Source organism: Filicampus tigris, chromosome 11, assembly GCF_054856515.1.
Source record: "Filicampus tigris isolate MCC_2025a chromosome 11, RoL_Ftig_1.0, whole genome shotgun sequence".
NCBI classification, from domain to species: Eukaryota; Metazoa; Chordata; class Actinopteri; order Syngnathiformes; family Syngnathidae; genus Filicampus; species Filicampus tigris.
This window is the reverse complement of record NC_141227.1, coordinates 12,089,942-12,112,819: the sequence shown is the minus strand read 5'-3', so window position 1 is coordinate 12,112,819 and position 22,878 is coordinate 12,089,942. Positions and strand designations below refer to the sequence as shown.

At 39.2% G+C, this 22,878-nt stretch overlaps 2 protein-coding genes and 1 long non-coding RNA gene across 5 annotated transcripts in view; 1 reads left to right on the top strand and 2 right to left on the bottom strand.

The window, feature by feature from the left end:
* Positions 1–13,426, bottom strand: part of LOC147139769 (uncharacterized) — a 77,854-nt gene extending 64,428 nt beyond the window's left edge. Inside the window, exons 1-2 of the long non-coding RNA XR_015088760.1 lie at positions 13,348–13,426; positions 3,102–3,201 (exon numbers count right to left, since the gene is read on the bottom strand). This is a non-coding gene — a long non-coding RNA (uncharacterized LOC147139769). The remainder of the gene's footprint in view (positions 1–3,101; positions 3,202–13,347) is intronic.
* Positions 4,642–15,969, top strand: lhcgr (luteinizing hormone/choriogonadotropin receptor). 2 transcript variants are annotated; one of them, XM_086045833.1, is made up of 11 exons: positions 4,643–5,069; positions 5,215–5,286; positions 7,326–7,397; positions 8,255–8,329; positions 8,725–8,799; positions 9,034–9,111; positions 9,291–9,359; positions 10,299–10,373; positions 11,096–11,284; positions 11,406–11,453; positions 14,438–15,969. In XM_086045833.1, the coding sequence occupies exons 1-11, from the start codon at positions 4,909–4,911 to the stop codon at positions 15,414–15,416; spliced, it is 1,893 nt and encodes a 630-aa protein (XP_085901959.1). In that variant the 5' UTR covers positions 4,643–4,908; the 3' UTR covers positions 15,417–15,969. The 2 variants fall into 2 exon arrangements, with proteins under 2 accessions (XP_085901960.1, XP_085901959.1); XM_086045834.1 differs by lacking the exon at positions 7,326–7,397 and having other exon boundaries at positions 4,642–5,069.
* A 585-nt stretch (positions 15,970–16,554) lies between these two features.
* Positions 16,555–22,349, bottom strand: gtf2a1l (general transcription factor IIA, 1-like). Of its 2 annotated transcripts, none has more exons than XM_086045458.1 (10): positions 22,225–22,349; positions 21,425–21,526; positions 21,231–21,351; positions 21,061–21,110; positions 20,764–20,884; positions 19,192–19,469; positions 18,916–19,074; positions 17,982–18,212; positions 17,191–17,280; positions 16,555–17,104 (listed from the first exon to the last, which is right to left on the bottom strand). In XM_086045458.1, exons 1-10 carry the CDS (start codon positions 22,249–22,251, stop codon positions 16,997–16,999), a joined length of 1,287 nt encoding a protein of 428 aa, XP_085901584.1. In that variant the 5' UTR covers positions 22,252–22,349; the 3' UTR covers positions 16,555–16,996. The 2 variants fall into 2 exon arrangements, with proteins under 2 accessions (XP_085901584.1, XP_085901585.1); XM_086045459.1 differs by having other exon boundaries at positions 22,194–22,231.
* Between the last annotated feature and the right edge of the window lie 529 nt (positions 22,350–22,878).

Here is a 22,878-nt window from a genome sequence, read left to right as displayed (position 1 = left end):
GCGGACCAACACGCCTTATCATCTGTATGTAACCTGTGGGACACTAGGACCCAGTGGCCACCACATGTAGCATACAGAAGGCTTATTAAATCCCGTAAGACTTCTCAAACTTATGTTTGTTCTCGCCATGTGTGCAGCCAGTTGAGGTCAGTGGAGGTCTGAATGTCCCAATTAAGCTGTAGCCAAGTGTACTATACCAACAGACCAGTGTTGAGTGAAATAGCCTGCACCAGCATAGAACCCTTTGAATGGGTTGACTGAGGCTGTATTGGTGCGGCATACCACTATACAGCCACTGTTTTTCCTCCTAATTCTGTGTCAACCGCAGCCTACTCCGACACCCCTTGTAACTCTGTGCCTTAGTTCACTTACCACTGGAAGTATTTGTGCCAATTTACAGCCTTTTTAGCAGTGTGATTCATTTCTTAAGGTTGCTGTGCATTCATTTGGCAGTACTTTTAGAGTAGCATGTTTGAAGTACGTGTATTTGTTTATTTTTTGATGTGCAAAGTGTGGTTTATTGGCGCTGTGTGCCCATACACTGTATTTGGTACTATTTTTCTTAGTGGTGCCTGTCCTATTGCACAGTTCTCCCCTTCCATGTAGTTTTTAAACAGTGTAAAATAAATGTCTGGTTTACACTAGCCTCTGTTATCTTCCTCTTTTATCGCTAATCTAAAGTGAGGATACGTTTAAAGGGCATCCAGTTTTGGGGTTCCCACGGTTATAGTTATCAGCTTTTTATAAATATACCAAACCGTTAAGGCCTTTCGAGTAGTCAGTCCATCTCCGCTACGCTCCCTGGCTTTGCCATACCACCACAAATGGCTGATCACCGCTGGTCCCTCCCTGACGGCTAATCTCAATTCACAGCCCTCTCCTTGGCAGTGGACGCAGCCCCATTGCGCACACAGGCTGACCTGCAGGCTCTGCAAGCTGCTGACCCCTTACTTAAAGCATTTATGCCCTACTGGAAGAGAGGACGGCCGCCAAACAGAACAGAGAGGACCAGAGAGCTTCCCCGGGTACTGGAGCTGTCGCGACAGTGGAAGAGAATCCAGGAGAGGCGTGGGGTACTCTATCGAGAAGTCATGATACCCCCAAGCCGAGAGGCGGTCCTCCAACTGCTCCTTCCGAAATCCTTGCAGCCTGACATACTGAAAAGTCTACATGACAATCATGGCCACCACATGCAGCAGACAGAAGGCTTATTAAATCCCGTGAGACTTCTCAAACTCACGTTTGTTCTCGCCATGTGTGGCCACTGGGTCCTAGTGTCCCACAGGTTACATGTACAAACACTGTCGTTTCCAAAGACAACGATGCATTTAGCTACACGGATATGCCAAGTCTACTACACTTTCTCTCTCTTTCAATTACACGCATTCACACAAGCATACATTGAAAAGAACACCGCCGCAGACTACCCCACCAGCCACTGTTGCAGTCCAGCTGGCTCCGAAATAGATGTTTTGATGTTGAGGGGCAAAGAAAGTTTTCTACTTTAAGAGTTGAAACTGGGTGAAGCCGTGCTAGCAGTAAACATATTTGAGTGTTGAAAGACTGAGCGCAGAAAACCAAAACAAAAACAGTGCAGATGCAGTGTACAGGGATGTTGAAGCCTCACGCTGCAGACAGCAGGGCATCCTGAACATAATGATCTCTGACACCCGCTGATTTTACAAAGTAGCCACTACTACTTAACACAGATCACGGGTAAAAAAGATATGTCAACATTCCGAAATTGATACAAAGTCAACTTTCAATGTCTATTGCCTCAAATTACTCAACGATTTGTGCCTAGTGGTGAACGTGTTAATGCTCCAAACAATGTCCAAGGACTCTTGAATTCCTGATCTGATAAGCTATCAAGAGTTATTACTGTGTGTAAGCCAAGACAGAAGGAACACTCAATGTTAAAACTGCATGAATTCCACCCAAAAATACCGACCCTTGATTGAAAATACAGTAGTAAGCATATAGTAGTAGTGCCATTATTGCTCCTGTTATTGTATGTTTAACAGGTGGTGCATCCATGTCACTATGTCTGATCCAACTACCTTGGCTGCGGTTCAGTCTCCTTGGCTTGATTGACACTTCCTATCTCGTGAAAGGACTCTCCTGCGCTACATTTGCTTTATATGAGGATAAATGGTTCAGAGATGAATGAATGGTGCATACATAACAATTTCAGCCAACCACAGACCAGATATTCATGCAGGTATGAACTCAACAAGTCAAGTCTATTCGTATAGCTCTTAACCACAAAAGAGTGTCAAAGGGCTTCGCAAGTTGACAAAGATTAGCGACTGACCTTGTTCATATTTAATTCCATGATTTCAATTTGGACCTTGCACACAAAACAAAGTCCATAAACACATGTATGCATGGGTTTTTCTACTGTACTGTCAATTCTAAGTGTCAAACCTTCACTGGAGTGATAAGAATCCTTGCCCTCCTATATGCAACAGAAGGTCTACTACGACACACTACTGCATCAACTGGTGTTTTGTATACATTGACACATCTCAAGTGAGCTGTTAAGAGTTTTCAAGTCCGGGAATGGGTTCATTCAGATTGTGATTTGATGCTGAGGTCCAATTCACCGAGCAATAAAACACAAAAACTCAAACAACACACACACAGTGGCCCTGTTGCCAGTTACTGCAAATGCCTTAGTGATGGTCATTTGCTCTCAAGTTCCACGCCGCCTGAAAACGACCCTTTCAGTGGAAATGGTAAGAAAACAGGACGTGACAGCAAATTGCTTCTTCCACCACTTTCAGTAATGACTGCAGGGCCTTTCAATTCTAACACTTTTCAGGGATGTTTTTGCTGGTTTATATTCTCTGGGTTTCTGCAAGGTCGAGTTGTATCATTAAAGGTACATTTTTTTGTGTTCCTCTTCTTCCTTCTCTACCTTTGCACAAAAAAAAAAAAAAATAGTCAGATCTTGTCATGTCAGTAAGTTGTCACCAGGTCAATAGCCCTCACTCAGAGATAAGAGAAAAAGCTGTACCTCCCGAAAATAGAACCTCTGACAGCACCAAGCAACAAAGCGATGAAGATGAGTGTGTATGGTGAGAAGAGATCACACCTACCGGCTATTATTGGAGACAAAATCAATTCACCGCCATCTCTGCGAAGCGACAGGACATCACAGGGTTTCTTGACAGGCCATGAAAGAGCATTAGGGCCACGCTGAAAAAGAGGAAAAAAATATGATACAGAGAATAAAATTACAATTTATGATAACAGAATAAATGTGTATTTTTCCCCCCAGAATAAAATTCGATTATTACAACAAAAAGTCTTAATATCATCAGCATCATCAGTATGAACAGTTTAATGTCGATGTGTAATCATTTATTTCTGTTTCCGAGCAATACTGAGTGCTTAAAATGTTGATTATGATTCCTTCTTTTCTCACACAGCAGCATTTCAGAACAATATTTGACACCATCACATATTGGCTGTATTAATGTCGTGCACTGTACTCTGGAGCCAGCCTCAAAAATCTCGAAAGTTGTTTTTAAAGTGCTCTACGGTATAAGTAAAACTGAGTTGAATTGAGTTGTGTGTACGCATTTTTTTCCTCATACAACTTTATTCCCAGGTTACACATTTATTTTTTATTTTTTCAAGAAATTTCATTTCCCATTGTGCTTTATATTTTTTTCAGGAGCAATGTTATAGTGAAATGTGAGTGCAAAACTGGGAGTGATTTGGTGCCTTGTTCAAGGGCACTTCAACAGTAGTTACAATGCAGCCTAATTGTGACTCTCACCATTTTTATCCACCAGTTTTCTGACTTTACTTGCAAAGAATCCGATTTTTTCCACACAATTTTGACCTATATTTCATAAGATTACATTTTTGTCGTTGTTATATTACGACCTTATTCTCACAACATTCCAACCTCATTTTCATAACTGGATACTTGCAATATGTTATTTACACAGAATATTATGCAACTTTTTCACCATTATATTGTGACCTAAGGCTTTATTCTCATAACTTTACAACTATTTACTGGTCAATTGTATGACTATTCATTGGGAGAAAAAAGTTTTATCTTAATGGTACAACTTTATTTTTATAACGTTATGTATTTGTCAAGTAATTCACTTGAATCATTTTTTTTTCAATGTGCACAATTGTCAAAGTAGTTTTACGCCACACGGGCTTTGTTGAATTTGTTACGTCGCTATCCATTATCCTCAGGTCAACTTGCCATCCTCTTAAGAGGTTTTCAAGTGGAAGAGACAACTAAAGCAACCTGCGTGGGTGTCATCTTTTCACCCCTGCTGACTGGGTCATGCAAAAAGTCATCTTGAACTTAACCTTTTCAATGAGAGTTAATAAGCTGTTAATGCACAATGATAAATGAACATCTAATTGTCTTTAACAGTCATGTGTATATTAACTCTTTCTTTATAATTCAGAGAGACGTTTATACATCGAGTTTGACTGATCACCTCGTGTTGTAGTAGTAGTAGCAGTGGTCATGATCTTATCTTTTGAAAGGGCACAGTAGTTGTATTAATTTGTGCAGACATACCTGATGCGATAGTAAAAGCTTTTAACTCAATTTTTCTTCATTTTATTCTGATGTAATGAGGAAACCGCAATGAAGGAGCTATCATGATCTCCACCCACTCAGCGTCACAAGTACTTCACTTTTTAGGCAACTCCTCCAAGCAGGCAGGCAGGCAAGCCACATTCACATGAGTACATGAGGGCAACACTACTGCTGACCCTTAAAAGAAGGAAAGACAACCTCTTTTTTTTTTTTTTTTTTTTTTTTTTTTTGAATACAGTATTTAGCTTAGTCTTGGAAAATTACTTTTTTAAAGTAGCTTTTTTTGGGATTTGTAAATACAATTGTTTTAATTGTAGGTTTCACAAATGACCCCCCAGGTACTCTGGGTTGTGGTTGCATTCTCCGGCATCCTGCATGTGACCTCCTATGAGGCGTTCAAGTGTCCGCAAATCTGCCACTGCACGGCCTCCAGCTTCCAATGCAGCAATGACACTCAAATGGCTTCTGAGAATGACACTACATCCATGTAAGTATCTCTATCTGTGTTTATGTTCTCCTCCTTTATGGGTCTTTAAATGTTACTTTTGGGACATTCTGTTGCAATATTTCGAATATACAAAATAAGTGAGAACCCGCGGAGTAAACATTTTCCCTTCTTACAAATTTAACAGAATTCTCAAACACCTGGATCTTGAAGAACTTCCAACCCATGCCTTCAAAGATCTGATCAACATAAAAGCAATGTAAGTTCTTCCATACAATATATTGAAGTATATCTTCGTGGGTTGAGTTAAAATGAGTAGCACAAGTACTGACATTTGTATCAAAATAAATGATTGTAGCAGGAATAAAAGCTGCTCCAGACACTTGAGATAATGTTAAAATAAACAACAGACTAGGCACACGTGTCGGGAACATTTTTTTCCAAATTACATTAACATTAGTTTGTTATTGTGAGTGTTCATGGCAATTACTCTTTTACCTTGATCATTTTTGATAGTTAATGCAGTTGTGCTATTATTTGGCTTCATGTACACGTGAAATGATTTTGTTTTATTCCACTCAAAAATAAATACATTTGACTATGTATTGATCTGAGGTTTCATTAATATTGGAATTAATATCCAATTAGATCAGAGGCAAAACTATTTTGCTCTATTTGTTATAATGCACTCTGGAAAGAACATTCGGTAAATCTACACAAACACGTTACATAACTGTAGTTGTATTCATCTTACTTGAAAAAGTTGTTAACATTGTTTAAAGTTTATTAAACCATTATTCTAAATCACCGCCAGCCATACCCACAAAAATAAGCACGTTCCATTCACAGCTCTTTGACATTGTTAATAAAAGCATTTTTGCTTCAACAAAGCGGTTCAGATAATGGTCGGATCGATGCATGGATGGATGTCGTATTTGATGCCATTTGATTGCGCTTGTGTGATTGTAAACATGAAGGAATACAATGGTCCAAAATTAATGTAGACCGTTTTAAACAACTGTTATTAATAAACTCAATTTAGCAACAAGAGAAAGCCCAGAAAGCACCCATTTTATTGCATAATATCAAAATGTATTATGATTGTAATTATGTCATATATACTCATAGCCGTATTTGATTATATTTATTTAAATGTAAAATATTGTTACTGGTAGAAAATGTTCTGCTCAGTAGTGAGACGTTAGGGGTTCATTCTGATCACCCATTTAAGTTACCAAATGGAATGATTTGCCTGATAAAGGGTGACTGATGCATACCACACTCATAACCATACCAAACCACCAATGTAGGCCATCAAAAGCCAAAGGTCACATTGACTGGCATGATGTAATGTTACTTTTCTTCATAGGAGCATCTAAAGCACTACGCAAATGCATGCCCTAAACCTCAGCCAGGGATAATTCAAATACTTAGCTGGTCAATAATGGGTTCAAAGCTTTTTTTGACAGCAGCAAATTTTAATGTGGCATTTGGTGCAATAATGCAAGCAAGGAATGTTTGAAAATAAATTGTGGGTTTTCATGGTCACTTTACAGTCAAAGCCCAGTAACCCAAGAAAAGAAAAAAAAAGACAGAAAGTAACGAGAAAAGAGGTCAGTGATGCTTCTATCAGAAAACAAAACAGTCAGGGACAAATCTAGAAGCCTGTTTACCTTTCAGTGTCTTTGTTTAGACGTCACTCCAAAACATTTTCCTTTGGGCCAGATGGGGTGCCACCAACCATCTTGAAAACTACTTCTTAGGTACTGATTACCAATAATGTGAAAGGCTACCAGTCTGAGAGACTCTTCTGAATTAACAAATTTGCCCAAATTACAATTATCCACCCATCCATCTTCATCCACTTATCTGGAGCAGGGTAGCATACCAAGAAAAAACGCAATGTTCTATCGCTAGTTTTAGAACGGGCCCGCGAGAGATTAATGTGGTTCTTGGGGGCTATCTGCTGCCCTTGTTACCATGTTGGTGACCCCTGGCCTAAATGTATCCATACTATGCATTGAGATTGGCTCAACATACAAGGTCAAACATGGTTGTGTAGCAGAATACATCGTTGTATGGACTGCATTATTCCAAAAGTTCTTTTGTGCCAACAAGATCTGGGCAAAGCAGACCAGGAGTATTCATGTATTATTTTCCGTATACATTTTTAGTATGCTTTGCTGACTGAGGGCAGTTATGTTTTATACTTAAACATTAGATGCTTCAGTTATTATTTATTTATTTAGTCTCCCACCATCTTTGTCTCAACCTAACGTCAACGTGTGTGCGCCACAGTATGATTTACTACAGCACTGCGACCCGGATACAGACACACGCCTTCCTCTCCATCCATGGCTTGAGAGAAATGTAGGTATTAATGCAGCATTTATGTTGGAACAAGTTGTTTATGTCAATGATTCCTGCGTTTCCCCTTAGCAGTGAAGCCAATTCCTATATTTTTGCTATAGAGAGAAAACATTTTGGCTTGATGTGGAAATGTTAACATGAGATAAATGATCAACGTTTCAACTTTGATATCCAGATATTTACCTCTGAATTTGAATTTACCATTTTTAGGCTCAAATGCAAACAAACCATTGGGAAAACCTTCATCATTGCAGAAAGATAATGGCCCAAATCTGTTCCAATACTTTTTCCAACTCAATAGAATGGTGTTTTGTTACAAATAACAAAGTTGTGTGCCTGATCTTGATGTAATTTATGTGGAAATAGAAGCTGAAATGTTGGCCTTTTGTCTCAGTCAAGTCAAAACCTCCCCAAAAAAAAAGAATTTGCCTGTTGCAATTATTTTGGAGGGGAGTGTACATAACTGATCATGCTTCAGCTGTCGTACTATGCAAAAGTCCTCAGCAAAGAATGTTAGTTAATTCTTTTTTCTTTTATTACCTTTTCAAAGCAGTCTTCACAAAGAACACCAGTCAAATGATTTGACACACATTCTTGTGCTAATAAACAAGAAAGTGTGTCCAAACATATAACTGATACTGTAGTGAAACAGAAAAATAATGAAAAAGACAGCTACAGTTTGCAAGATTGTGCAAAGAGCGCCTTTTAATACATGACATGTTGCTGCATAAATTTGTTTGCAGCATGTAAATCAAAACAGCTTTAACCAGAATATAGCCTGCTAACAAACAGACTCATAAATAAACTCTCTCTCTCTCTCTCTCTCTCTCTCTCTCTGTGTACTTTTATTCCTGCAGCACTCTTAAGAACATGAAAAATCTGAGGACAATTGAAAAAGGTGCATTCACTGACCTGCCTAATCTGAATTATTTGTAAGTATTTCCTCTTTTGGATCATTTTATTTCAGAATATTTTATTCACCATGCATGCAGCTACAGTATTTCTTCTGTATTCATATGTGAATCTAGTTGGTGGAGTCTAAATATAGATTGACAATTTGATTTTAAGGACCTCTGAGACACCCTATATAGATAACAACGAAACATTAAATTCAGAGTATTAAAGTCCATTTAATGATATATTAGTGTTAATGTTGTTTACGTAGCAACATGGAATTAAATCATTGCGAGTGGTTTCTTGCCAGATAATAGGTGATGGTAATGTCAAGAGTTATAAAAATACAAATATACACATACTGCACTGCACCGCCAAAGTAGGTCAGCTAAGCGTAACACCGATTGTCATAATGTAATAACATTTTTCACAGGTGCATCTTTGGCACTGGGGTGATGCACTTCCCAGACTTATCTACTATATCCTCCTTGGCCTTCCCATTCAGCCTGTAAGTCATCCCATATAAAAAAACTAATAGAGTAGTTTTCATCTTTCATCGTCAACATCTTTTTCGTGCGCTTACCTTTTTTCCTCCTTGAGCCCTAATTTTGTTTGCACTGAATGTCTCAATTCCACTCACATCAGCACAAATCCAACAATTGATTCACATTTCCTCAAACTGTATTAACATCATTTTATCTGACTAATTTGCAAAACCTTCTGGATTGATCTAATTTTGCAGAAAAATGCAAGCAAACATGGCCATAGAAAATATCCCTGCCAATTCCTTCAATGGTATGACAAAGACGGCCAGTGACATGTGAGTAAATGTTAAACTTTGTCTCAGCATGTTATCTAAACGTGGCGTAGCAATTGTTTAAGAATGCTTTCCGATTTTTTGTTGTTTGTTTTGCTTCTCAAATGTGCTTATGCAACTGAATGTTCATTCCCTCAACCTTGACCACTGGATCTGTTGACAGTAAATTTTGACCTTGACAGAAGCCTGATCGGTAGCGGTTTCAAGGAAATCAAACCACATGCATTCAATGGAACCTTCATCAGAACACTGTAAGTTTCCGTTGGTGATCATCTTTTTATTTGAAACACAAACTCAAAACAAATTAAATGGCTGATGTAGTATTTTCCTGGTAATATATCAGTATGTTGTATAATTTTAATAGCTCTCTTTTTCTAATCATGAAATCCAGCAAACAAATGGTATGCAAGACTAAACAAAGAATAGATGTCCCTTTGTTTTCTCGCCCTTCTACACACTGATAGATGTCGATGGATAGATACAGTTTATGCTTCACTCAACTAGGAATGCGTGCTGTGTACACAAACATTGATAAAATTAACCGCAAAAGTCGAACATCCAAAATGTTGTACAAATTAGAGTTCAACCTAAATGTGCTGTAAAAATGTGTCAAAACTTATTAAAAAAAAAAAAAAAATTAAATTTACGATCCAATTCAGATCAATGGGCACAATAAGTAACTCAGCAACTAGTGCCTTTTGCGTTTTCATTGGTTGCTTTGTGATGTCACAAAACAAAATGGTGTCATTCCAAGCATATAACCGGTAGCTGAACTTACTGTTAGAGTAAAAGAAGTGTCTCATCACTACAACTCATTTTGCAACAAATCATACATCAGTTACATACACAAATTCATTTTAGCACGCAAAATGGCCACTCCCTGAGTTAGGTAAAACAGGTGGATTTGTCTGCTCAATTCATATTGCATAAACGCAATAATGAACAGAACACCATGTTTAGCCTAGTGGTATAGAACATGATTTTTTAGGGAAGTTGACTTCCCCTTTTAAGTGCAGAATTACTTGAACAATGAAAAACACCAGCGCTGACAGTGTTTTCTTACGCTGCCTGCAAAACAGTGATATAGAATGGATTGTGTTCAACTTTGTGCATTGTACTGGAAATGAAGAGTATTCCATTTTAACTTTAAAATGCCCATTTTAAATGTAGCTAATTTTCTTCATTTGCAGCGATTTAAGACACAACAGACATCTGTGCAACATTCCAGAAGACGCTTTCGAGGGAGCCTTGGGCCCGCTTTATCTGTGAGTTTTAAATTCACATTCATTTAAAAATATGTTTAACAAACCCAATAAAACATATTACTATTCTGGCAGTCAGTTTTCAAAACCACAGTAGGCCAGTCATCTAGCATTAGCATTGAACACACAACTGCTCAAATATGATCAGAATGGCTATCATAAAGCCCCAGAGAACGTATCAGTCTCAGTCCATTGTTTTGTTTTCTTAGCCAACCACACAAATCTAGTTATATAGCTTTCAAAATGTGTTTGCTCATCTTAACCGCCAGCCACAGTGAGCTTTAAGTTATACATGAAAACACACACACACACGCACACACCATGTGCCTAGCCACATGTTTGCGCCTAGCGCTAATAGCTTGATAAGTAACAAGCACTTAAAAGCTACTACATGATTTAATAGCTATCATTTAACTGTTAGCATCCAGCACTATTTATCAGCCAATACGAAGCAACAAACATTAGCATTACATGAGGTAACACACACTAAATTCCTGATCCTGTAAGCAATATCATTAGATGTTTGCCACCACTAATCACATTTTACATAAAAACGTAAGTACAATAATTAAGGATTAACATATTCCTCTAACCAGGAGTGTATTTACTCAATTGCAGACAGCATCCAATGTCAATTTGAGAGGAGTTTCTGCCTGCCCTTGTGTAATCAGGGCTATAGTTAGGGTAACCTGCTCTCTATGTGTACGCGTCTGTGTGTGATTCAGGGATGTGTCCTCCACAGCTTTGACCTCCCTCCCCCGAAAAGGGTTGGAGCAGGTAAAGCGCCTGAAAGCCAAATCTGCTTTTGCTTTGAAGCGCCTTCCTCCATTAGACAGTCTGGTTGAGCTGGGGGTGGCCGAGCTGACGTACGCGAGCCAGTGCTGTGCTTTCCACTTGTGGTACAGCAAACACAGGTAAACAATATGCTCTTACAGATGTAATGTGAAATAATAGTGCAAACATTAATTGAAACCACCAAAGGTTTTATATCAAGCAAAGTAAAACAACACTCAACACCTGATTTTACATTTACAGACAAGAGGCCCTCAAGAATCCATCACCGTTTTGTAAATCCATCCACGCGTAAGTTATTAAAATGTTTTATATTCCAAATATGACACTTCTGAGATGCCTGAGAACTTACTTGACTATTAACATCCAAAACGACACTACAAAAACGTTTTAAAAATCGTTTGGGAAATTCTGTCTTAAAATGTTAGACAAATTTATACCATTGGAAAGACTTTTTTTGTTTTTAATTTCCCTTAAATTATGCCCTTTTTGTAAGGAGTGTAGATTTATGGGATAAGCAGCACAATTGGGTATGTGCATGTAAAATGTGCCAAATCATCAGTACCCATGCAAAACAGCTCTTTCTGCTGCTGCTATTGACTCTTGTTTGGTGTTTTAGTAGATTGGATTAGGATGAATATGAGTCTTAGGACCAGAGGTGGGAAGTAATGACATACAAATACTGTGACTATACTGAAAAGGGAATCAACCCAAAGATTTTCTTTACACTAATATGTTCTATGCAGCCCCACTAGTCTGAACACAGCATTCTGATTTGATATTGTGTTTGTGGACTATGTGTTAAGTAGTAAAATTCACAGTTTTTTGGCCATCTGAGAGGGGCGGCCATTTTGTCAGTTGCTGTCACTGAAAATGACATCACAGTTGCTCAAGGTTCAGGTAATGACCAATCATGGCTCAGCTTGAAAAAACAGGTGACTAGTGGAGGTGCATAGAACATATGATTGTATAGAAAATTTCGGGGTTGACTTTCACTTTAAGCAGGTCAGGCCTTTTTTTAGGTATTTGAACTCCCTGCATATGAAAACCAGTAGTGTGCGGTGCATTTGGGATGCGGGCCTTCAATGGCGACTTAAGTTACCTAATCGGAAGGACGATTTTGAAAATGACTATCCATATCTAGCCATATGTTTGGCTGGATGCCCTGCTTCTGACGTCATTTTGTTGATGAAGGTGCTTGAGCTGAATCGGTACTACTTTTACTAAAGTCTTTTTTGACAATATTATCCATACTTCCACTTAAGTAAAGAGACTAACTACATATGCCACCTCTCAGTAACAAGAAAGAAATATGGTAATTTTGCAATTAGCCTTTTAACAAAAAGTCAGTTGCTTCAGTCAGTGTGTTGGAGAACATCTATTACTGCTGGCACCTCCTCCTCATGCTGGTCACACACTGCTGCCGGATGGTATTCTACTCCTCAGCATTCGTTTTCAGCCAATCTGGCTGTGATGGTCATTCTAGCGCAAACAGAACACCCAAGCTGATCCCAATCGTGTTCAGTTTGATCAAGGTCAAGACTGTTGCCAGGTCACTTCATTCTTTCTAACACCAAATTCCGGAGGTAATATCTGATAAACTTTGAGATGTGGGGGTAGCATTAATGGTAAGCACATTTGCCTCACAGTTCTGAGGTTGCGGGTTTGAATCGAGGTACTTACTGGCCTATGTGAGGTTTGCATGTTCAACCTGTGCTTGCATGTGTGTTCTCAAGGTACTCAGGCTTCCTCCCACGTTACAAAAGCATGATTCTTTGAATAATTAAAGAGTTTTTGTCATCAGTTAATGTCAATATCCACTGCTTTAAAAACAGTGTAAAAGAAGCCATTCATGTTTAAACCAGAAAATGCACCTTTAAATAGCGGAGGGGTTTAGGGCATCACTTATCGTCTGCGTATAATAACATCCTGGCATCCCTCCCCCTGTCATTGTTTAATGAGAAGAGTGGCCCTAACAGTTAAGCTGCTTTGCCACCAGTCAAGTGAACAACAAACTAGTATGCAGGACGATCGTTCACGACCCACGCCGGGCAACAACATCCTACTGTGACCACCACTAGGTGGACACACACCTCGAGACATAAATAGGGACTAAAGGAGAAACGTCTTCAACAAACAGGAAAAGTCCAGTTGCTTTGATTAAACCTTTGTACCGGCAGATTACCTTGACCTGGATGATTGAAGATCTACACCAGGGATCTCCAAGTCCTGTCTTCTGGAGCCCCTATCCAGCCTGCTCCAACACACCTCATTCAAATGATCAGCTCATCAGTACGCTTTACACAAGCCTGTTAACGACCCCTCATTTGAATCAGGTGTGTTGGAGCTAGGGAAATATCTAAAACAGGCTTGATAGCGACCCCTTATCTACACAGATCATAGTTTGTCATAGGCACTGAAGATTTGCCACATTTGACATGGGCAAAAGCATGTAATTCTGCACATTCCACAGATGCATTTACAGTAGAATTAAAACGGGTCATTACTTAAAGCGGGAATCAACCCAAACATTTTCTTTACAAGAATATGTTCTATGCAGGCCCACTAGTCAAAACATGGCATTCTGATTAATATTGTGTTTGTGGAATATGAGTTAAGCAGTAAAATCCACCTGTTTTTAGCCATCTTAGGGGATGGCCATTTTGTCACTTCTGTCAACTGAAAATGATACCACAGTTCCTCAGGGCTCAGGTAACAGCCAATCATAACTCAGCTTCAGAAAACAGGTGAGCCGTGATTGATTGTTACCTGAGACCTGTGGAACTGTGATGTCATTTTCAGTCGACAGAGGTTAACAGCTTAACTCATATTCAGCAAACGCAACTGTAATTAAAATATTGCGTTTAGACAAGTGGGTGCGCATACAATATATTATTGCAAATAATTTTACGGGTTGACTTCCCCTTTAAAAGGGAAATCAACAAGCTTTCTAAAATTATAAAATGTATTGATAAGAGACATTAATACAACAGGCAAATAGCCTACCAAACACAGTTCCCAACCTTTTTGTTTACCATTTTCTTTGGTGACTGATGATTTTTCTGTTTTTTTCCCATAGTAATATGCCATTAAAGAGCTTTGAGAACAACTGAAACAAAACTACTTGAAAATGTACTGTTTGCTTGTTTAGGAAAAATGTAGTATTACGCCCTGATGTCCATCATATGATACATTAAAATGTATCATATACAGTAATGGACATTATCCATTAGGTAAGTCATTCAACTGCTCAATATTTTTTTTTGCTTCTCCAGAACATTTGGTCGAGGCACTGACCTCTACAACAACCATCCACATCTGGAACATTTTTGTCCCAGCCACTCCGGGATCCGGTGCACACCAGAGCCAGATCCTTTTAACCCTTGTGAGGACCTCTTGGGTCCCATCCTGGGCAATGTGACCTGGATAATAGCCTTTTTTACCATCGTTGCTAACCTCACCGTGCTGGTCATCCTACTTTTTACCAGTCGTAAGTTAACCATCTCCCGGTTTCTCATATGTAACCTAGCCCTGGCAGACCTGTGCATGGGGTTTTACCTGATGCTCATTGCACGCATGGACTACCACTCTCGCCACGAATACTACAACTACGCCACGGAATGGCAGACTGGCCCAGGATGCGACATGTCGGGCTTCCTGACAATGTTTTCAAGTGAGCTATCAGTTTATACACTCACTGTGATCAGCTTTGAACGCTGGTACACCATCATCAATGCCATGGATTTAAACAAGAGGCTGGGCATGCGCCATGTGGTGGCCATCATGGTTGCAGGTTGGCTCTTCTCCCTGCTAGTCGCTCTGCTTCCCCTCGTGGGGGTCAGCAGCTACAGCAAAGTGAGCGTCTGTCTCCCAATGGATATCGACACTCGGGCTTCTCAGGCGTACGTGATGATCGTGCTCTTGCTAAATGTTGTCGCATTTCTGGGAGTGTGTTTCTGCTACGTGTGCATCTACCAGAGTGTCCATAAACCGGCGCCTGCCAATCAATACAATGACGCGAAGCTCGCCAAGCGCATGGCGGTGCTTATTTTCACCGACTTCCTTTGCATGGCGCCAATCTCCTTCTTTGCAATCTCTGCCACCCTGCACATGCCGCTCATCACCATGTCTCACTCCAAGATCCTCCTCATCATTTTTTATCCAATCAACTCCCTCTGCAACCCTTTCCTGTACACCATCTTCACTCGGGGCTTTAGGAAAGAAGTGCGCCTGCTGCTCCAACGGTGGTCTTAACATCTACAATCTACAGTAACTAATACATACGCAATGTTATTGGTCGGGAAATAGGAAAAAATAATCTCCAGCGCAGTAAGAATGTACCAGTCACCAAAGGTAACCGCCTTTGGTCATTTTTGTACTAGTCCTTAGCAATAGCCATGATTTGTGATTTTATGTAGTTGATATTAAATTCATTGTAAAGTTCATATTGCAGGCCTACTGCATGGCTGGACAGTTTCCTATGTCACAAAAACTTCCATTTCTGGTTCTATGGTTAGCCTTCCTAGATGTAATGATAGTTTGACTAAAGTTTAACAGGAATTTTGAGGGACATCACAATTTGAACCCCAAAACCCTATCACAGTATTCTACTTCAACAAGGGTATATATTGTATTTTCCTGGTAATATTTTTGTCTTTGGTTTCACTGTAAATGTTAACTTAATGATGGATTTCTCCTTTTTTTTAACAGAATTGTTCAAGTTTAATGTAGCCGCATGTCTACTAATAGTTTATTCAATTTGCACTTGTGGAGCCCTCATGGGTTTGTAGACTAATAAATTATCATTCCTCAGTGGGGACTGTCAAATGAATTATTCCAGTCAGCCAGCCTTAACGTGCTCTTTTTGCAAACTTAACAGCATTAATAAATGTGCAGCGAATCGACTACCGTTCATGTACTGCATGAAATAAGTGAGGCATATTGAATGTTTGATATGCCGCAGACGTGCCTTAAGTATCAACGTATTGGAAATACTCGTACCATAAATCGTATGTGGTGGTTCAAAGAGGAAAAAAAAGATGTACAGGATCAGAAACCACACACTAGAAATCATTTTTTTCTGACCGATGCTTGTAATACAAGGACAGTGCTGGCAGAGAATTTATAGAACAGATATAGCACTTCACTATTTTAATGAAAGACTTCCACCCAAGCATCTTTCAGTATAAAATACAACAAACTACTACCTACAAGAAGGACATTCAAAATCAAGCATTCTAATAATATTCGTAAAGACTTTTTTTCCCATGCAGCTACTGTATTGGATATTCTATATAACTGTACTGCAATTAAGTGTTCAGTAGGTGTAAAGATCTAGTCCCATCTTATTTTTAACAGAAAGCCATCATGACATATCCGTGACAACCAAAAGTCCAATTTTTAAGGTTTATTCATTGACAGCATTGTAAATGCAGTTGAGGAAAGAAAAACTGTGAAGCAAGGAATTCACATTGGTAACAACACAGGCGTACACTTAAAACAAACCTCGTTTGTACAAATACAACTTTTTCTTCAGACAATACAGAACATAAATTCACACATTGTGAAATCAAAGTGCGTATACAACCAAAGAAAAGTCAATTTTTGCGTTGATTCTTTAAATCAATCTGATGACTAGAAACTATAAAACTATAAATTTAGCATCATGTCCTCTGTAATAATTGCCCCTCCCCCATCATAAGAGGCAATCCCTGTGATTGACTGGTGACCAGTATAGTGTCATGTCTTGACCAAAGTCAACTGGGATAAGATGCCCTGACCTGCCACAACCCTAGTGAGGGTAAGCAGTACAGAAGATGGGCAGATGAGTAGCACTACCATTCTGCTTCCCCAACAGCTTTAGAGAACACATAATCCTTTCCACCATAACACATGACTCCATTTTTCAAATGGAACTTCCAGCGGTTCTTACTGCGGTGAATCTACAACCCGATGAAGAACACAAAAAACATTGCAATGTTAACAATCAAAGCTCAGAATTTTCATTTGCTCAAAGACATGTACGTACTTTGTCATATTGGCAAACAATGACGTTCTCCGAGTCAAAGAGATCTGGGATGTCTTGCTCAAACACATCGTCACCAGAATTCAATGGATCCTGATGAAGAGAAAATGGGACTTTCATTTCAACAATTATGAACCACCTCCTTAAATGCTCAGTTTTTAAATAGATTCACTGACCACTAGATTGGGTTCACCTGCACAAAATAAGAACTTGGTCAAAAATTGGCCTGTACAAACATAATATTGCACTGTCCCTTGTTTTGATGATCTCAGCACTAGAGCAGTATGTTTGCATGATGTAATCATCTGCATTGGTGTGGACAGGAAACTTCCAGGTCCATGGAGCTAATGAAATACAGGTCAAGCACTTGGCATTCCAAAAACTGGATAGTTCCATTGACGGCATAGTGATTCAAAGTGGGAAAATATACAGCATCTGCAAATCTATCAGGATGCTCACCGGAATTAATATATATACAGTATGTGTGTGTGTGTGTGTGTGCCCTGCTACTGATGGTTGCGTTAGGAAGGGCATCCGGCGTAAAAAAAAAAACAAACAAAAAACAACACTTGCCAAATCAAAGATGCGGATCTAGCATGCAATTGATTCGCTGTGGCGACCCCCGAAGGGAAAAGCCGTAAGGGAAACAACAGCAACAACAGTTTCTTCCATAGGCGATATACAGCATTTGTTTCATTAAATACGTTAGTTATCAGGCTGCTTTCCAAGCTACAGTGCACCACTTGCATACTACAGCTGGCAGGAGGATAATGTGTCTAAAATGGAACCCATACCTCATCTTCTATTTGTTCAAGCTCCTCAGCTCCTTCACTGTCACTACTGGAGGAGCTGCCGTTCCCATCACTGCTCGCCCCTCCTTCTTGCAGTGCCTTCAGGGCCTCCGCATTGATCATACCCAGGAAATCATTCTCCTCCAGTGGCACGTCTTCCTCTTCCAAATCCGAATTGTCTGCCATACCATCCAGCTGGACGATGTCTGACAGTTCATTGTAATCCAGGTCCAACTTGTAAACAACAGTTATGATAAAAAAGAAACGATTTAGATAGAATAGAGATGGAACATTAACAAAATAAGTTGACAATGTTGAGAAAATGTTAACTGCTACGTGAAAAATCTTGCAATTACTTCAAACCAGAGTTGCACAAACATTTTCAACTGTAGATCCAAACATAAATTGGGTTCCTCTCTGGATCCCAAACTTACTAAAATAGCGCATTACCATGACATTGTCAGGAATTCCGAACCACTGAGCATGAGAGAATTTATCCAATTTCACTTAACTGGTGCAAAAATTCGACTTAAAAAAAAACAAAATACGACTACAGTACTAATAATGTACATTTGTTCATTTATCTAGGCCAGCAACATTTTGTGACAGGCATAATTAAATGCTCTTCCACTAGATGGCAGATGGGTCAACCTGTGTGTCCATCTTTAAACATATATAGACTGTACCTTGTGTGCTGTCATGTGATTTTTGTGGAACTTTTGTAAAACTTGTCTTGGCTCAATAAAGGTTGAAACAATGTCATATATAACACAAACTACGAATTCCACACTAGTAATAAGGAGCAATCCATCAAATTACAAACATGAATCTGTTACTGTGTGTTAAAAAAAAATAAAAAATTGGTGTGCCTGCTTGTTGTTCAATAAAATGTGACTCGCAACTGAAACCTTGATCCAATCTGATCGATTGAAATTACCCCAAAATTGGATTCAGGCTGGTCGTAAGGTTTGGTGTGAGCCAGGTTTCTCGCCCTTGCTGCTTTTTCTCGCTCCTTTTCAATGACCACTTTGAGGATGTCGTCAATGTCGCTGCTCTTGAACTGAGCGGTGTCCGTCAAAATCTCTTCACTGCCAATCTGGAAGTCAAACAAGTGACTGCCCGAGGAGCTTTTGACACTAAACTGGACAGGCTATGGATTCGACTCGTTCTCTTGACGAGTCAGCACAGATTCTGGCTCTGGAGATGATGATACCTCAATTTGTGGGTACTCTGGCATTGGGTCTTGCTGGGGAAGGCTGCTTTTCTGACTGGGAGGTAAAAAAGAATCTAGCGCTGGTGACGAGTCGACTGGGGTCGGCACAGGCAGTTGCAACGGTTCGCGAGGAAGTGTTTCACGGGGTAGTAATGAAGCCGGTGGAGGAACAGGAGGCTCTATTTGTTCAGTGGCTGTCTGCGGAAGTTGGGATAATGTTTGCTGACCTGCTGGGGCCTGAGTGACAACAACAGGAACGTTGACCTTGTAAAGTTGACCTTTGAGTAAAAAAGGAGAGAGTGTTTTCAGATAAGTCAGACCAAACAGCTCAGCAAAATTTAGCACAATCTGTTCCGGGTTAGTGGCTGGCCTATTTGTTTGGATTTCTCTCTCTCTCTATTTTTCCCCATAATACTAGCATGAATATGTCAATTTTTAATCATTACACCTTTGTCACTAAATTTTTAGGTAACATTTTAAAAATCTTAAACATCATACAAGTAAAAAATAGATAGCTATATACTAAAGCGATTTAAACGCAACACAAAATTATACATTTCACTGGCATGAAGCACAGCCAACACTAATAGCAACTCATCTCCACACTGAGCTTTTGAACATTCTTAAAAGGGACAGAGTTTATAATTTAGTACCATCTAGTGGTTAACTAATAGAATGCAACGACCTACGTTCGAAGTGCATGCATTTTGAAGCACATGCAGAGACGACACATTGCAAGCCTACCACCAGTTTCTTCAGCAGAAGTGCAAGCAAAATGTCATCACAAACGACTTCTAGTATGCCCTCAAGTCATGAAGTAAGAGCATTGCATTTGTTACACATGTTGTAGTCATGATGCTGAGGAACTACGTTTGCCTCCTTCTGTAGCAGGAAGATGGCAGCGAAACATGGCAGCCACCTGTATGGGAGGTGGGCCCTATGTAATATAATTAGAGATTACTAGTCCTAAGATTATAAATATTCTTTAAAAAATTATGTCGATGTGATATAACTTTTTTTGCATATTATTGAAAGTAAGCCTTTTTCTTTTTTTTTTTAAGAATGAACATTGAAAAATCAAAACCTTCTACACCCTGTCCCTTTAAAAAACATACGAATTGACACATTAAATTTGAAAATGTAAAACACCAACATATATGGAGTCTGACCAGTAATATAGATTTGAGAAAAAATATTTAATTGACCAAATTGTGACAAAGGTGTCAAGCCGGTGCCAGTGATAGGTGAAAATTGTGCACATTTAATCATTTCTAATAAATGTATTTACACAAAACTACGGATTACGTTATAATTTACCAACGTAGAGTCTTACTAATGTAAATGTACGGAGCGGCCTATATTTGTCCCCCAGACCGTACTGTAGTTTGCCCACACCTGTATTAGAGAGTATCGGAGCTGTCTAGCAAGAATTAAGGAAGTCTTGCGATCAAGGCATGATAACATCTCTGTTTTAGTGTGATTTGTATAATTTCCATCAAAATTTTGGATGACCTTGAGGAGTAGTCAACTTGTACATTTGGCAGATAGGATGTGATAAGAGTAATTTCATACCAGAGGCTGTTTGTAGAGTGACTCCAGCAGGTATCTGCACAGGGTACGATAGGCCAGCCGGAAGTGAGAAGGTAGCAAGCGTCTCAGAGTTGTTCTGCAATTGAACATTTGCTAGAGTTTGCTGTAAATTTACACAAGAGATAGAGTATCTTAGTAATGATTGCAGTCAATAGACACAAATCCGCAATCTGAGCTAGATGAGTATAACAATACCCACAACAATTAATGACAATATAAAAAATAAATAACCACAATGAACTTTATGATAGTTTTGCATTAAAAGCATAGGCTACTTGCCTGGACTGGAAAACTGTGAATATTCTGACTCGCGGGGATCATTACTGAAGCTGTAAGTCATAAGAAAAGAGCTAATAGAACACAATTCATGGCACTATGTAAAACTTTTGACTTCCTCAGGTATATTTTAATGATAACCAAGAATCAAAAACTTGACATCTTTGTGCTACCTGCGTGTTCTGCATCATTCCGGCTGTAGTTGGGTGGAAGCTGCAGTACAAAGTTTGGAGAGTCGATGTTCTTCCTGAAGTCGTCCATAGCTTTCGACTCCATCATCTTTGTCTCCCAAAGCTGCACAGCACAGGATGCAGATTCACTCGTTTGTCAAAGACGGCTTGAATCCAACAGTGCACTGAAGACTTGCATGTCGTAAATCATCCAGGACGCAGTCTTCAAGGCCCTCATCCAAGAACAGCTCCCTCATACTCTCAATCACATCGTCAATTATTGACAAATAGAGCTTGACCTGCAATCATGCACAAGAAAAATCTAATAATCACGATGGGCAAAGAGAATCCAGAGAAGATGTAATTCATCATTAGAGTTAGCGGGTTTGTAATCATACAAGACGATGAGTCCACATTAGCAGTTAGTGTTGCGTGTTCGGCTATATATGAACTCTTTAAGCCATATAGTTTATTTAGGTTCAGCGGAGGGCTTAAAACACATTCCCCCCCAATGCAATTAATAATATGTACAGGGTGACCGAACGCCCCCGCGCCATCCCCCCAAAACAACAACAACAACAACAACAAAACAGACCCCAACTTTCAATGGACATCATCTGACTTTTTTTTTTTTTTTTTTTACAGAATCAAATGCAACTTGAGGTATAATTAGCTTGTGTTTCACATAAACAACCCATTTTACTCATTGGCCTTGTCTTCTTCAGAAACGGATTTCAAATTTCCAAATTCCAATCTTCTTTCGGGGCCTTTTAATTAATTTATTTATTTTTGGCTGTATTCTTGAAGGCCATATATTCTAGGCTATAATTGACAAAGTATGTCATACTATCACAAAAGGCCAAACATGACAGGAAACAAAGAGTAATTGCTGTAAAACACAATTTAGTTACTGAATTTGCATGACTATTTTTATTTATTTATTTTTGCAACTGCTTCTTTTCTTACTCAAAACGTTCCAGTAAAAAGCAGCTCTTACCACCACTGGGCCCGAGTTGGTCAGCATGATTGAAGGCAAATAAATAGCAGGCGCAGCACCCTTCCATCAGAATTAATGTGCTCCGCAGTCACTCACAGGTGATTGTAATCAGCTCCCTAAGAGGAGCTGTGATTGGACCTGAGTTGACGTGAAGATCCTTTCCTTTAGTATTTCCTTGTTTGCTTTTACTTGAAATACCACCTTAGAGGTGAAGTACACTGCATAAATCTTGCAAAAATATCCATTCATATGATTCCTCAAATAGCCTAGCTACCAGGGATTGATAAATAGCGGTTAGCAGCTGTGGACAAGTGGTTAAGAATGTGGCTTGTGCTGACTCTCGGATTAATCCCCCACAATGATAGTGATATTTATCATAATGGTACAAAAAAATGTGTAAATAGATGGATGAATAGAGTATATGTTATGGAATCAAAACATAAGTACTTTACTGGACTGTATTTACTAATCCATTATTTAAACTGTCAAAGATGTTTTTTTATGAGGTGTTCAAACCCACAAAACCATGACTTATTCACCAACTTGTTATGACAGACGTGACTCAGTTCTAAGGTTTTTTGTGTTTCACCTTTTGTTTTGTGTCAACTGGAACTTTGTGAGTCCCCCACTGAGGGATTATCTTATCTCAGGGAG